Source organism: Gymnoscopelus microlampas, assembly GCF_963454915.1.
Source record: "Gymnoscopelus microlampas genome assembly, chromosome: 23".
NCBI lineage: Eukaryota > Metazoa > Chordata > Actinopteri > Myctophiformes > Myctophidae > Gymnoscopelus > Gymnoscopelus microlampas.
In genome coordinates this window covers 4,769,597-4,784,314 of record NC_139960.1, presented here as the reverse complement: position 1 = coordinate 4,784,314, position 14,718 = coordinate 4,769,597, and the positions used below count along the sequence as shown (strand labels likewise).

At 42.2% G+C, this 14,718-nt stretch overlaps 1 protein-coding gene across 1 annotated transcript in view; it reads left to right on the top strand.

Annotated features, from left to right (window-relative positions):
- Nucleotides 1-14,718, top strand: part of tmem178bb (transmembrane protein 178Bb) — a gene marked incomplete at both ends in the record, with an annotated part of 135,070 nt that overhangs the window by 67,399 nt on the left and 52,953 nt on the right. Inside the window, one exon of the mRNA XM_084049806.1 lies at nt 211-324. Coding sequence (XP_083905932.1) covers nt 211-324 — 114 coding nt within the window. The remainder of the gene's footprint in view (nt 1-210; nt 325-14,718) is intronic.

Genomic DNA, 14,718 nt, shown 5'->3' with positions numbered 1-14,718 from the left:
CCATTTGCCAATGTCTGCTTATTCAATTATAAAGACTTGCCAGCGTAACCTCTCAAAGTATAATGATGCTTGCGTGAAACAATGTTATCCCGAGAAGATTGCAATTATTTTATCTGGAGGTGGCACACAGGCTCATCAGCCTGACATGTAACGGACGTCCCGTTGGCTTGACTTTTAAAATCTTTTTTTTTTGGCTTTCCGTCTCTGCAGGTTCCATTGCGAGGTGCTCCTACATCAAGTACCACTACTCCTCGGCTACCATCCCCAAAAACCTGTCCTACAACATCACCAAGACCATCCGCCAGGACGAGTGGCACTCCTTGCGTAAGTCCCCTATATACACAGGGAAATCCAGAGTGTTAATTTAACTCTGAGAGTTTACAAATGGTCCCATTTGTACAGCCTCAGAGTTACAGAGCCGTTAACGGTCCATTTGGTTCAGTTTTTACTCTCTGAGTTAAATGAACATGATTTTCCAGAGACAGGAGACTTAACTGCTACACACTATATCACATGGTAATGTCCCTTTTTTTATAAGAGGGTATTTAAAATGATCAAAACTCAATGATGCCTTTTGATAAAGTCAAGGGAAAAAAAAGTCACACTGCAAGAATTGCTTACAAAAGCACTTTTTTCTTTTCACCGAGAACTGGGGGAAGAAAATGTATTCGTGTGGAGAGTTCTTCAAATGTTCTTCCCAATCTGCTGATCATATTTTATTGACCGCCTCACCCGTTGAGCTTACAGCGGCCTGCTGCTTAGCGAAAGTTAAGCGGGCGGCTAATAAGATTTCACCGTGGGCTACGGCACAGCTATGATTTGATTAGATGAGTTGGCTTATTATTCATAGTTACCCTTTTTCCACACTAACCTTCATTTTGTCTCAAACGGAAGGAGATGACAACACTTTGAAGAGGATAGCCTCTCTTCAAGGTGGTGTATTTTGTAAAGAAATCCATTGGCAAGTTTGTATTTGAATAGAGTCGGCACGTTGCTTTGTGCAACAGGTTCTCAGATGATGTAGGTGGAAAATGGTTCATTTAATGGTTAAAATTGCACTTTTATACTGCCTTTCTCCAAAGACATTCACACATTCACATGGCAGAGGTAACCATTTTTAACACATTGAGTGCCATAAACGGTCCAGACCGTTTTTGAGAATCCATGCGGGGAGTGCCATAAACGGTCCGGACCGTTTTTGGCCCATTTTTCTTTTTATACAGGGGGCCCACGTGGGGCGCTCTAACGAAACTTTGGGATCATCCAAGGAGTCTCTGAGAAGGAGAGGCCGGGTGTGGATTCATGTCAAAAATCTTTCCGGTCGGCCGCTCCAATGTTAACTCCTTGACTAAAAGCCACTAAAATCCATTTCTTTTTAACTTGGTGGAAGTGAGCCGTTTTCGATCGGCGATCACTCTGCAATGGAGGATCGCGTTAGAAATATTATTGTTCCAGGCGTTAGTCGGGACCCTCCGCCGCCTCGCACGCACGCTCTGTTTACATGCACTTTCGCGTCGGGGCTTCTACAGCACGAAACGTATCAACTTAAGTGGATGGAAGATATGCAGGCACTGAACGTACCCTATTTTAATAAACCTCTGGCACACAATGTGTTAACACTCATCTTGTATTCACTTTAATTACAAGCTAAAACATAAACCTTGGTTGTAAAAAAACAAAGTTGTCCTTTAACAGAATGCCACATGGCATCAAATGAAAGTTAGGCTGGTATTTCACTGCCATAACAGACAGTGCTGTTTGCATGACACATGAATCACCTTACAATAGTATAGGGATGCATCTATCGATTACTTTCAAGAAGAACCTTTTCCTCTGCATTCTTAATTGTATTATATATCACTGAATCATTGCGAAAAATGTGAATCAATTTTTTTTATTATCATTAGCCCGATAAAGTACGTGACGCGACGCATTGTGGCTTGTAGATAAAAAAAATTGACACATTTTAACCCATAATCAATTATTTTATAATGGATTAAATCGATTAGTTAACTGTTTAATAGTACTGCTGGTGAATTCCACCTTTCAAGACTTCTTCACGAGCCGCGTCCCTGTGCAGTACGTGGGTAAAGCTGTGAAGCAGTGTGTGGAGTGTTGGGCCACGTGGCCAGCGAGTCAAGTGGCAACATTCTCTGACCCCAAACTATCACACTTCTTCAGTCCACTGAGCCAAGGTTGGAGCCCTGAAGCATCCGTCAGGTGATGGGGGCTGAACACAGCTCAAAGCTGCCTGTCTGTTATCCATTTTCCCCCCTCTCGTGTCCCCCGTGTCTCCCTTAGTTTGACCCCCGTAGTAGAGCCCGAGCACGACCGATGCCAGATCCGACGTCGATCCCAATTTTGTAGTACGATTTGACAATTAAAAAAACAGATTTGATTAAAGTTTAACATTAAACTCATAAAACAAACAAATAGAAAAAGAAACAGAAATAACATTTTGATGACGATGTCTATATTAAACTTCAATGTACAAAAATAATATTTTAAAACATTTTATTCAACCACTTAACCCCATTTCAAACCCTATTCCAAAATAGCCAATATACAAGCGCTCCAAGTAAAAATGTATGTAATCTTGCAAACTATACCCCAAACAGACATAAGACTATTATGAAAAAGCTAAGCTCAGAAAGTGGTTAGCCTCCACTTTTTCTTTAATCCAGTGTGTACGCCAATGAATCAGAAAAACTGCATGTGTCTGCAACTCTGAATTTAGCGGTTTATGGAATTAAGTTCAGCATATTCGAGCAAATGCACAGCTCCACAAGGAGAGCATCGAGCCCCAATAAGCCTCTGCAGACAAGCCTTGTTATTTCCATCTAAGGACAAAAGACATCACATTTATTGGACTAAGGAAGAAAACGGTAGCTGCGTATACGTGAGTGCTTTGAAAAGGGTCAGTTCTCAGCGCGGGCCTCTGCTCGTCTTTGTTAAGTAAAAATATGCATATGAATGGGATCATGGCTCATAGTAGGGCGCATGTTTAATCTTCAGTATGTTGGTTAAGCTCGGGAAAGCATAATAGCTCATATTTCTTGACAGGAAGGTCACCCTTTCCCCACTCGGAAATGTTTAATGTCCTTATTACCAGGCCCTATCCGCTCGCCATCTCAGTCTGAGATAACCATATCGTCTCATGACCGATGGCCTGTCATTCCAATCTGGGACGTGAAAACCGCACCCATCCCAAAAAAAGGAAATGGCAAGAGGGTAAATAAACAAAGCCCTCCCTGCTAAGCGCACATCTTCTCCACTCATTGCCAAATCGATACGGGGCCAATGTCTCCCAGATTAAATCAAGGCACTGAATGACCTGCTAATAAGAAATTACAAGCAGGCCATCCAACAGGGGCGGTCCGGAGGGACAGTGCACTCGTAATGAGCTCCGGGATGTGGAGCACCTTAATGCTGCTTTATAGATGGGGCCAAGACACCCCGCTTCACCAGTGTTGATTTTGACAGCAAATTTTAATTCAGTTTTAGTCATAGTCTTTTGAATCAAATTCCATTTAGTTTTAGTCATATTTTAGTCATCTGAAATGTTTTACTGTTAGTCTGGTTTTAGTCGACTAAATATCATAAGATTTTTAGTCGACTAAATCTACAGTTGATTTAGTCGACTAAAATGTATTCTGGCGGTGCCTTGATGGCGTTGTAATGGCTGATTTTACACTTGGTTGCATGCTGAAAATAGCCGATCTATAAGCTCACAACGCATCGCAGCGCGACGCGCTGTGAGCTTGTAGATCTGCTATTTTCAGAGCGCAACACCCGACACCAAACATAAAATGACTTGTCTTAGTACTACTGGATCTCATTTTAGTCTAGTTTTTATTTGTTGACGAAATTGTCAGTATATTTAGTCTTAGTTGTAGTCATCATAGCTTAGTTTTTATTTAGTTTTTATCTAGTTTTCGTCAGTGAAAAAACGTAGTCGACTAACATTTTTCGTCATAGTTTTAGTCAACGAAATCAACACTGCGCTTCACCCAGAGCCAACCCTCCTACCTGGCTGCCCCCTAGGTCAGTGGTCATGAATAATACCTCACCTTGCTATTACACTTCAGAAAAGTTCACAATCCGCCGCACACTGCCTTGTACGGATTAAGTTGAAATGACAGGCCTTTGCCTCGACTTTCGCAAAGTGTGTGAATTTGAGCTCAGGCGCAGAGCGCTTGACAATTCCTTCCCGCTTCCCCATTATGCGGGGCTTGAGGAAACCGTGGAGTGACATCAGATGCTGTTTCAAAGACCCAGAGATGAACACGATACTCATTTGTTTCTGTCAATCACGGAAAAATGCCCCAGCAAACAGCCACACATCGAGGAACGAAAAATCCTTTTTCTATTACAGGGGAACATCAAAGAGACTGTTGCGGGTATACACAATATCCCCTTGCTCAACCCTGTGCATTGTCACAGGCGGTGAAACGTGCGCATATTTTTGTGCATTTCCAGCTTTGCCTTTCTTTCTTTCTTTCTTTCTTTCTTTTTTTCTTTCTTTCTTTCCAAGGCGGGAAGGATGAAGGGGAGGCAGCAGTTGTTTTTTATTTTTTTTTAATACCGTAGCTTAGGGATTTTTTAACATCAAAAGGAATTGTAAGTTGCCATCCGCAAAAGCAGTCATTGTACATGACACCGCGTAATCCGCGGTAGCAGATGCAGTAAAGGGCGTATAGAGCTGTGGTAATTGTTCACAAGGGCAGGCCCAATGCACTAAACTCTGTCGTGTTAATGATGAAACTGGCGGGTGTTGTGTGCAGAGGTGACACTGATGTTTACTATGCAACCCTAGTTAACAGCTTTGTGGCTTTTTTGTACCTTTCAAAGTTCAAGGCTGGAAAGGGCAGATACTCTATGTTACTGGTTCTCGACGTGGGGTTCAGGGAACCCAGGGGTCATTTAGGGGGTTCCAGGGAGTCCCTGTGAGTTACTTCAGGTGTCCATTTGGTTTAATTTGTACACTCAGAGTTAAATTAACAGTGGAGGATTTTACAGCCGGGGTCCCAAAGTCATATCAACTGGGGATCCGTGGGCTAAAATGCATAAATGATTCTAGAGGGTTCTCAAATGCTAAATGATGCATGAATAACCAACAAAACGTGAGGAACCTTAATGAACCCTTACGGGTCTGTATCTCTAAGAGTGTGCAAATGGACACTGAGGATTTTACAATATACAGTAGATTGGGGTCCCAAAGAAAATCTAATCAAACTGGGGGTCCATGATGTTAAAGTGGTTGAAAATCACTGTTGTATTATACCAACAAACAAAACAAAACAAAGCATCTCCTGTCTAGTGAGTCCACCAAGCCTAGCCTGATTATCAGACTGAAGCTGCGTGGAGCTTCAGTCTGACATTGGCTCCAGTGTAAGCGATTACAAGGGGGAGGGGATTAGAATTTCCCCAAACCAATTAGAATTGGTTTAGAATTTCCCTAAATTTCTACCGAATAAATTCACATACGGTTCACATTACAACACCAGACCAAGAGGGGCAGTCCACTCACGGGTGGTTTGTGACTTAGACGCCTAAAGGACACTACTGTGCATGCGACAGGTCCCGACGACGTCATGGCCCAAACGCGGAAGAAGCAGGGAAAAAGGTAGTATAGTATGTGCTGGGTGAAATGAAATGAACAGGCGCAGGATTTCTGGTGTCCACTCAAGGTTTTGTAATAACTCTGTGGCAGTGGTGGAAAGTAACTAAGTACATTTACTTAAGTACTGTACTTGAGTACAATTTTGAGGTATTTGTACTTTACTTGAGTATTTCCAATTTCTAATACTTTGACTTCTACTCCACTACATCTCGGATCCAAATAGTATACTTTTACTCCACTACATTTATTCTAAAACTGTTAGTTACTTTGTACATTTTGATTGTTATTACAAAACATACATCAACCACTTCAGCCCTATATACATTTCGGCCATTTGAAAATATCAGATCTACAAGCTCACAATGCGACGCATTGCGACACATTGAAAAAGTTTTACATTTGAAAACTTGTGAAATGGGACATTCTGTACAATGAGTACTTTTACTTTTGATACTTTAAATACATTTTGATGCCAATGCTTTTGCACTTTTACTCAAGTACATTTTGAATTTCCGGAGCTTTTACTTGTAACAGAGTATTTCTATATTGCAGTGTTGATACTTTTACTTAAGTAAAACATTTGAGTACTTACCCTGTGGTGTCCACGTACCGTAGCAACTTCAGGTGATGTTTTTGACTACTGTTTTTGACTTCCTCCAGATGATGTTTTTGACTACTCTCCCTTCGTGGTGCCATGAGTTGTCAGCCTTTTAGCAGGTTGCGGAAAGAATCATTCCCTCTCCGATGCTCCTGTACCAGTAGCAGGCAGGCACGCAGGCAGACAGGCAGGCAGGCAGGCAGGCAGGCAGGCAGACAGGCAGGCAGGCAGGCAGGCAGGCAGACAGGCAGGCAGGCAGGCAGGCAGGCAGGCAGGCAGGCAGGCCATAGAGGAAGGATGTTGGTGAGTGCAGGAGCAGAGGTGGAAGAAGTACTAAGACGTTTTTTTTTAAAGTATCAATACCACATATACCACATACCATGTAGAAAGACTCATCATACACAGTATATCATGTTATTGGACTATAATTATTGATCTTTAACCACTTAAGCCCCATTTTGTATCTCGGCTATTCAAAAATAGCTGCTATTTTAGAAACATTTTTGATAAATAATTTAATTGATTATTAATAACCTAAATATGCAAAGTAACTACTAACTAAAGCTGTCATATACATGTAGTGGAGTAAAAAGTGCAACATAGTATAAGTAGTATACTATGGTGTAAAGCACCTAGAAATGGAAACACTCAAGCAAAGTAAGAGTACCTTCAAGTACAGTACTCGAGTACTCGGTTACTTCCCACCCCTGAGTGGGAGGACAAGGACGGGTGGGCACTGAGCGGGCGAGTGAGCCAGCACGCTCTCCAGGCTCCTTCCTCTCGCTGTCAATTTTCCCATTCCTCACATCATCGTCTCTGTCCCGCTCTCTCTCCCCCACTCCCTCTCTCTCTCTCTCTCTCTCTCCCTCTCTCAATCTCTCTCTCCCTCCCTCCCTCTCTCCCTCTCTCTCGCCCTCGGTTCTCACATGCTCGCCGAGGGCAGCGGCTCAGAACACGGCCAGAGAGTGTCACTGCTCTAGTAGCATGTGACCACAGCCGTTTATGTCGGTGACAGTAGAGCTCTCCCCGCCGGGCTTCTGCTGCTGTCCGCGGTGCCGGCTCACTTGACAAGAAGCGCGTTCGCAACTTACGTTACAGGCAAACCCAACGCCGCTGCACACACCCCAGCCTGCTCCTCCGTGGCGCTCAGGGGGCCCTGAAAGAGGAGGAGAATTGCTGTGAAGCTGTCGTTGCATTTTATATGCTATTCAGTGGTACTGTCAAGTACTGTACTTAAGTACAATTTTGAGGTATTTGTACTTTACTTGAGTATTTCCAATTTCCAATACTTTTACTTCTACTCCACTACATCTCGGATCCAAATATTGTACTTTTACTCCACTACAATTATTTGATCATCCTTTAGACCAGTGGTTCTCAACCTGTGGGTCGAGATTTTGGGGGGTCCCCAGATGACAGTGAAGTGACTTTTAAGGCCTTTTTTTTAGAAAAAGACCATTAATGCATCAAAAGTAATCAACAAACTACACTACACAAACTGGTCAAACATTGGCCGAATTGTCAAATAATATAAGTAATATATAAATAATATAAAATAATAATAGCCGATCGTTGTGAGCTTGCATGTAGATCTGCTATTTTCACAATATTTATCTGTGGAACTGAGTCAAACTAGATGTAATGCCTCAACTCTTACATTCCAAGTGCTTGTTAGGGTGGGGGGTCCCCAGTTCAAATATAATTATTTGGGGGGGGGGGGGGGGGGGGGTCACAGCCTGAGAAGGTTGAGAACCATTGCTTTAAACTACAAGCCAAAGGTTTGTCAAGAGAAAGACATGTTGGAAATCAGTTTCCAGGACAGAGAGACAGTTTTCAGGTCTTGCCCCCAATGACAAGAATCACAGTGGATTCCTAGCACTGTACTTATCACGCCTCAGCCTCACTCATATTCAGTGCGACAGTGTCCAACCAAGGAACAAGGCGAAAACAGCCAACAAGCCTAGACGATGTTACCACCAAGGAGCTTTTTGTGGAGCTGCCGCTGTCATTGAACAGGGGGACAGATTTGTCGATACTGGTGACAGTCCCCAGGAGGTTTGTGCCAAGGATATGGACGGATACACCTTCTGGTTTACAACTGAAAGCACCACCATGAAATTAATCTCAGACAGTTCCGAAAGCTCCAACGACGGAGGATGTGTCCAAAATCACTCCCTAATCATTGTATAGTGCACTATATCGAGGCCTTGGAGCACAAAGGGCGTATGTGACGTTTTTGGCGAAACTGACTTTTATATATCATATAGGCTTTTTTATATATCACTGATAGAGCTCATTTATCCATGAGCTCAATCAGATGGTAAAAGAATATGGTCACTATAATTTTTACATTTTCAAATAAAGGCATGGTCAGTATCATGTCTGTATCATGTTCAGTATCATGTAAGTATTATGTCAGTATCATGTTCAGTGTCATGTCAGTATCATGGTCAGTGTCATGTCAGTATCATGGTCAGTGTCATGTCAGTATCATGGTCAGTGTCATGTCAGTATCATGGTCAGAGCAGTATGCCCCAAAAACTAGGGACACCAGGTTGAAACTGAAAGTGTTTCATGAAAGTACAGTTGCAGAGAAGAAAACATCTATTAGTATTACATGTGTGTCAAATGGCATATATAGATGGTTGTGTCAAGCTGTTTTTCTAGTTGGAACCAAATGCAACGAATACAAAATCTTGACATGGAAGACAATTAATTTATCTTGAACTTACATATACAGCTGAGCAAAACCATCAATGGGAACTAACTCACTACAAAACCGGTAACAAAGACAAACGATCCAACAAACATTGAAGGAAACTGTGTCTAAATACACGAGGAACAAACAAGAGACAGGGGACCTCAAGGACAATCAACACAGGGATTGGCTGGGGCAAATAGGACACAGGTGACACAAATTAACAATAATCACAAGGTGGAGAGACAAGGCAGGAAAAAAAACTGCAATGGAAGACAGGAAACACAAGACCGTTACTTCAAAATAAGATACAAGAAAAACGTGAAAATAAGGCACAGAAACACAGGTTCGGACATGGATAGAGATGCACTCAGCAGCGATTGACAGAAAAACGTTCAGAGTAAGTAACTGTAACTGAATTTGAGATTAAATGTGAACGCTAAGGGTGGTGGCAATTGCCATCCCTGGGGACCCCAAATGACAGCCCAGATCTGTTAAATCATTGGCTCTCAAAGTGGGTTCTGGGGACTTTGGGGAGGTTCCATGGGGGTCCCCAGCAAAAATAGATAACATAGTATCACAATCATTTGAACCTTAATCCATTTATAAATTGGCTATTTTTGACAAACAATTTGAAAAATATATTCTCTTCTGGGGGTCCCTGGCAAAAAACGCTTTCAGATGGGGGTCTGCGGCCAAATATTTATACATTTTGTGGTCTTTTGACAGACATGAAAGAGTTTGAGAACCACTGAGTTAAATGGTGGAAAAGCCTAACGCCTGACTGAGTCGGGGATATATGGGGGTGTATTAAAATGACTAGATTGCCTTATATACAGTGACTGGGTACAGTGACTTAAAATTTTTGCATAATCGTCGCTGTCGGGCAGAAACCTTGTATGTTCATAATAGCTGAGCTACAAGCTCAATGTGAGCTTGTAGATCAGCTATTTTCACTAATAAAATTATATGTGTCTGTGGGTTTTATAAACATTGAACAAATGAAAAATATTACCTTAGCTTGTGACTAAAAAATAACTACACTGGTTCCATTGGAACACAGGTTTTTGTTTTTGTTTTGTTTTTCATTTCCTGAAAAGTAACGGACGGTTTTGGACATACAAGGTTTCCAATAGTGACAGCACTATTGACCAAAATACAAACTCCCAGGGCTGACATTTACTCTGTTGTTGCCATGCGAACACGCCCGGTGGTGTGGTGTAGGAAATGACTCCGTGGCATACATAAGCATCTCATCTGCAGCTAGGCATGTTTAGTAATGAAAATGTACCCCACAGAGCTAGTGTGTGTGTGTGTGTGTGTGTGTGTGTGTGTGTGTGTGCGTGCGTGCGTGCGTGCGTGCGTGCGTGCGTGCGTGCTCGCGTCGGGGGGAGACACGGTGTGCAGGATGACTCTAAAGACGAAACGGAAGTGGGGAGGAGGCTTCTGTGCTCCAGACTGTATGACGGAAGCATTAGAAAAGTTGTGGGAGGCAACAGTCTGGCTCGCACCGTAGCAAATGTTAAGACTTCATTATTGGCTAATGAAAACAGCCGAGTCTCCCGTCGGTTGGAGATCAATCAAATGTATCTTAACTTATTTTCATCTTTGAGGGGCATGGGCCAAAAAAAATAAATCATGCTTAATATTTGCCCCGTCGTAGGACGGTGTCGCGCGGCAAAAAAAGAATCCGATGTACGACAAAGTATATAAATAAATCGGGCTTAAACTTGTTTCCTCGTTGCCCATGTTACGGCGTGACACTAAATCGAGGCTGTCACTTATTTCTGTGATTCATTTTTAAGTGACAATTTTTCCCCCCTTGCCTTATAAGTATTAATGTCTTCCGGTGCTCCTCTCCACCCCATTAGAGGAAGAACAGACATAGAGAGGAAGAGCGGGGGAGGGAGTGGGGGGGGGGCTAATAAGCACAGAGGGAGCTGGTGAAGTCATTAGGTAAAGATGCCATTAGATGATTCGGATTGGAATTTGGTGGCGCTGCGTTTGGGATAAATGTAACCTATATGGAACATTACACCGCCCCGGCCTGGCAAATGAGGGCCCAGAGCTCGTTAATATTGCACGGCCGACCTTGTCCGCCCGCATTGTGCAAGGTCGATCCCCACGGAGGGAAACGTTGCATTTGCAGGCGATGTATGTTCTAGATATGAGAGGGAAAAGGTTAACAGTTGCAATTATTCATGAGGTGTACGGCGTGGCGCGGCATGTCGGTAGCGATCCCAATGCACCCTGTGGTCGGGGGGGGGGGGGGGGGTGTCTACCTCCCCTTCTCGTTTTATCGCTGTTCGTTACTGTGGGGTGAATCTTGCTTTTTGCACTTTCCGTCGCAATGCATGCAGTTTCATTCAATAAAATCCTCAGTGTTAATTTAAGTGAAAAGGTTTTTGTTAAAAAGTTAAAGCTCTATATTCTAATAATTTTGTTCACTATGGGGTCTCCCCGTCTCTCAAACTCTTCAGTAAACAGAAAAGTAAGCCAATTTTATCCAATCAGCAGAGAGAACCCCTCAAAGATCATCGACTTCAGTTCTATGGTGTTCCAATTCCAATTTTGTCTACTGATTTTTCGTTTCATCACTTTCAATTGCACTTGTTTATGCTGAATCTCTCTGCTGATTGGATAAAATTGGTACCTTCTGTTCACTAAACAGCTGGATCTGACACTTATTTTAACCAAACAAAATAATAAAAATCTAACAAAATGGATCTGTGAGGGTCCATTTGGTTACATTTGTACACTCTCAAATGATTAACACTGAGGATTTTATTGTGTTCAACCACTGTAATTGAATATTGAGGGGTTTGGCACTGGACGGTATTATCCTGTTATTCGATATGATGATCATCACAATGCAGACATGGAAAATATTGTCATTGATTTTTACTGTGTGTTTTCCAAAGTCAACCAGGAACTTTTTAATTAGAGTGTATAGTTTCCTTTCAGTAAAGAAGGACATTGCATTGCTATAGGTTGTTGATTTGTGTAACTTTAGAGACAATGAGACAATCTGAATCATACAGTACTGTATCACATCAGAAACCTTGTATTTCAACCCATATTTCAACTTTTTATGTTTTTTTTTGTTTTTTTTGAGAATTAATGCCCTACTTCATTATACAAGAGTGTGACAAAAAAATGTTGTGAGCTTGTAGATCGGCTATTTTAACTTTTAACTTCAATGTCTTTTTTTATTATGGTTTAAAAAAGAATGCTTATGGACATACAAGGTTTCCACCCAACAGTCACGATTTATCCAGTGGTGAAAGAAGCACTTCACCAATTTCCAACCTTATCTTCATATAACTGGTCCTCACTAATGCTCTGTATAAGATGTCATCATTTCCGTCTACTCACTCTGTGTCTCATTGGTGGACTTTGGGTAGTTCAGAAACCTGCCTACCAATGACCTCATGGATGTGGATTCCAAGCTAATAGACTTCAGCATTTCTCTTGGAAATAATATAGAATAGAATTAGGATAGAATTAATTGTTTTTGCATTTACAAAAAATATAAATAAATAAATTGTTTGAAATCACCAAACCTGCCTACCGATAATGTCATTGGTAGTCAGGTTTCTCATCATATCCTTCATTATTTTTTATTTAACCAGGTTAAAATACTCATTGAGATTAACATCTCTTTTCCAATACTGACATGGCCAAGAGGCAGCAGTATTACAATTTACAATTTAAGCATTTAGCAGACGCTCTTTATCGAGAGCGACTTTTAGCAATTACAACAATAGACAAACAATAGAAAACAATACATATATCACATAATGGACACAAGTGAACACAATATCTAGTTAAAGTGCAAAACAGGACCCGAAACTTTAATGGTTACGAACAATTTTAAGTGTGGCAGTTGACAACATTTTTAAATTTGCCCAAAGTGATCAGCTCAGTTAGGTTCACATCCTTCTGCAACTCATTCCAAGATGAAGGGGCATCCCTCCTCTGAGACACAGAGCAAATAGCGCATTGCATTAGAGAGGAGGGTCAATTATTTGAAGATAAGGTAGAAAATAGTTCAATATTTGCCACCAAAAATAGTGAAGTAGAACAACATAATGGCAACATAATAAATACTTTTCACTTGGATATTGTGCAAGTGAAGTACAAGTGCCAGAAGTACATCTCAGTACTGAGTACATCCCTGTTCTGGGGGCTTACATTCAGTGAAAATAGTCAATGTTTTTGCCAAATAGGCTAGAGCAAAAACAGGAGAGGGCCAAATATAGAGCCCTGGGGGACTCCGGTCAACTAAGGTGTAAGTCCCTGGTTCTCAACCTTTTACTGGATCAGGGCCCACTTGAAAATGTTTAAAGTGTTCAATTGCACTTGCATTGTGAGGGCATGTTTACTTTAACGATCAATCAATCAATTGTGTTCCAACTCGGATCAATGGAACTAACATAGTCTATTTAAGTTCCTCCTCACTGGCAGGTGACACAGCAATGTGTGAGGGGACGAATCAATTGGCATTACAACTAAATTGGGGAGAATTTAAGCTTGAGTTAATGTACTTGGTTCCATTCAATCACTATACTCGTATCAATGGTTGTGATGTCATTTTTGACACAGTGTATCCCTGTGCTGTGTTGTACAGTATAAAGGCTTGTCATTTATTTCGATAGGAAGTTTCAGCTTGTTCCCCTGCCGATGTGACACATAGTTAAGGTATTATGCTAAATAGATGGCAATTATGATGATATTAATTAGCAGAGAAATCAGTGCGTTTCCATTTTTAGACGTGCATGGTGCCGGAGCTGCTGATTGACAGCACAGGCACACACACACACACACACACACACACACACACACACACACACATACAAACACACACAAACTGGAGTGCCTATGAAAGCGCGTCAGAACCGTTGCTGCGGATTAAATCCCTCTTGTTTGTGAATGATTGATGGGAAGTACAATTAAGCATAATTAACCGAGGAGGAACGCAAGCAGCAACACACACAGTGGCTGGCGGTCTTGGATCGATGCACCCCATTACACACACGCGTCCCTGGCACCCCCAGATCAGCCCAAACCGGGCTGCGTCCGCGACCGACTCCCCCCTCCCCCCAGTGACTGTGTGTGCCTGCTCCATTGTGCCGGGTGACTCACCCATAATAGCACCTCATGGAGCTCAGTGTGTCAAAGAGGGGAAGGGTTTCGAACCGCCTGCGGGTTCTGCCAAGAAAAGCGGTCGACAAAGTATATACTCAAGTAAATACTTTAGTATTCAAAAGTAGCAGATTTTCAAAGTACATTTTGTTTTTAACCCGATTCTACAAATGCCTTCTAAATGAGTAGTTCTCAACAAAAAAAAAACATTTTTGTAAGTTGACGTCCCAAGAGTCCCTTTCAATGTAGTCGAGTCAAAAGTAGGACTACAATATTTCTAATTGAAATGTTACGGAGTGAAAGTCATGAACTTTCAAAAGAAACCTGAATACTCCAAAAAATGACTTAGGTACAGTACTCAAGTAAATATACTTAGTTATTGTCCACCACTGGCCATAGAGTGGCATTGGCTCCAATCCTCCAGCCCAGGAGGCCAAAAGCTGGGCAGATAAAAAGATGGAGAGACAGAGAGAAAGTAAACAATACATGGCCTGCTGCTTTGATCAGCTGGCCTGCACTCGCAATACACAGCTTGACCATGATAGGAGGGGCACTGTGTGTGTGTGTGCGTGCGTGCGTGCGTGCGTGCGTGCGTGCGTGCGTGCGTGCGCGCGCGCGCGCGCCTGCCTGCCTGCCTGCCTGCCTGCCTGCGTG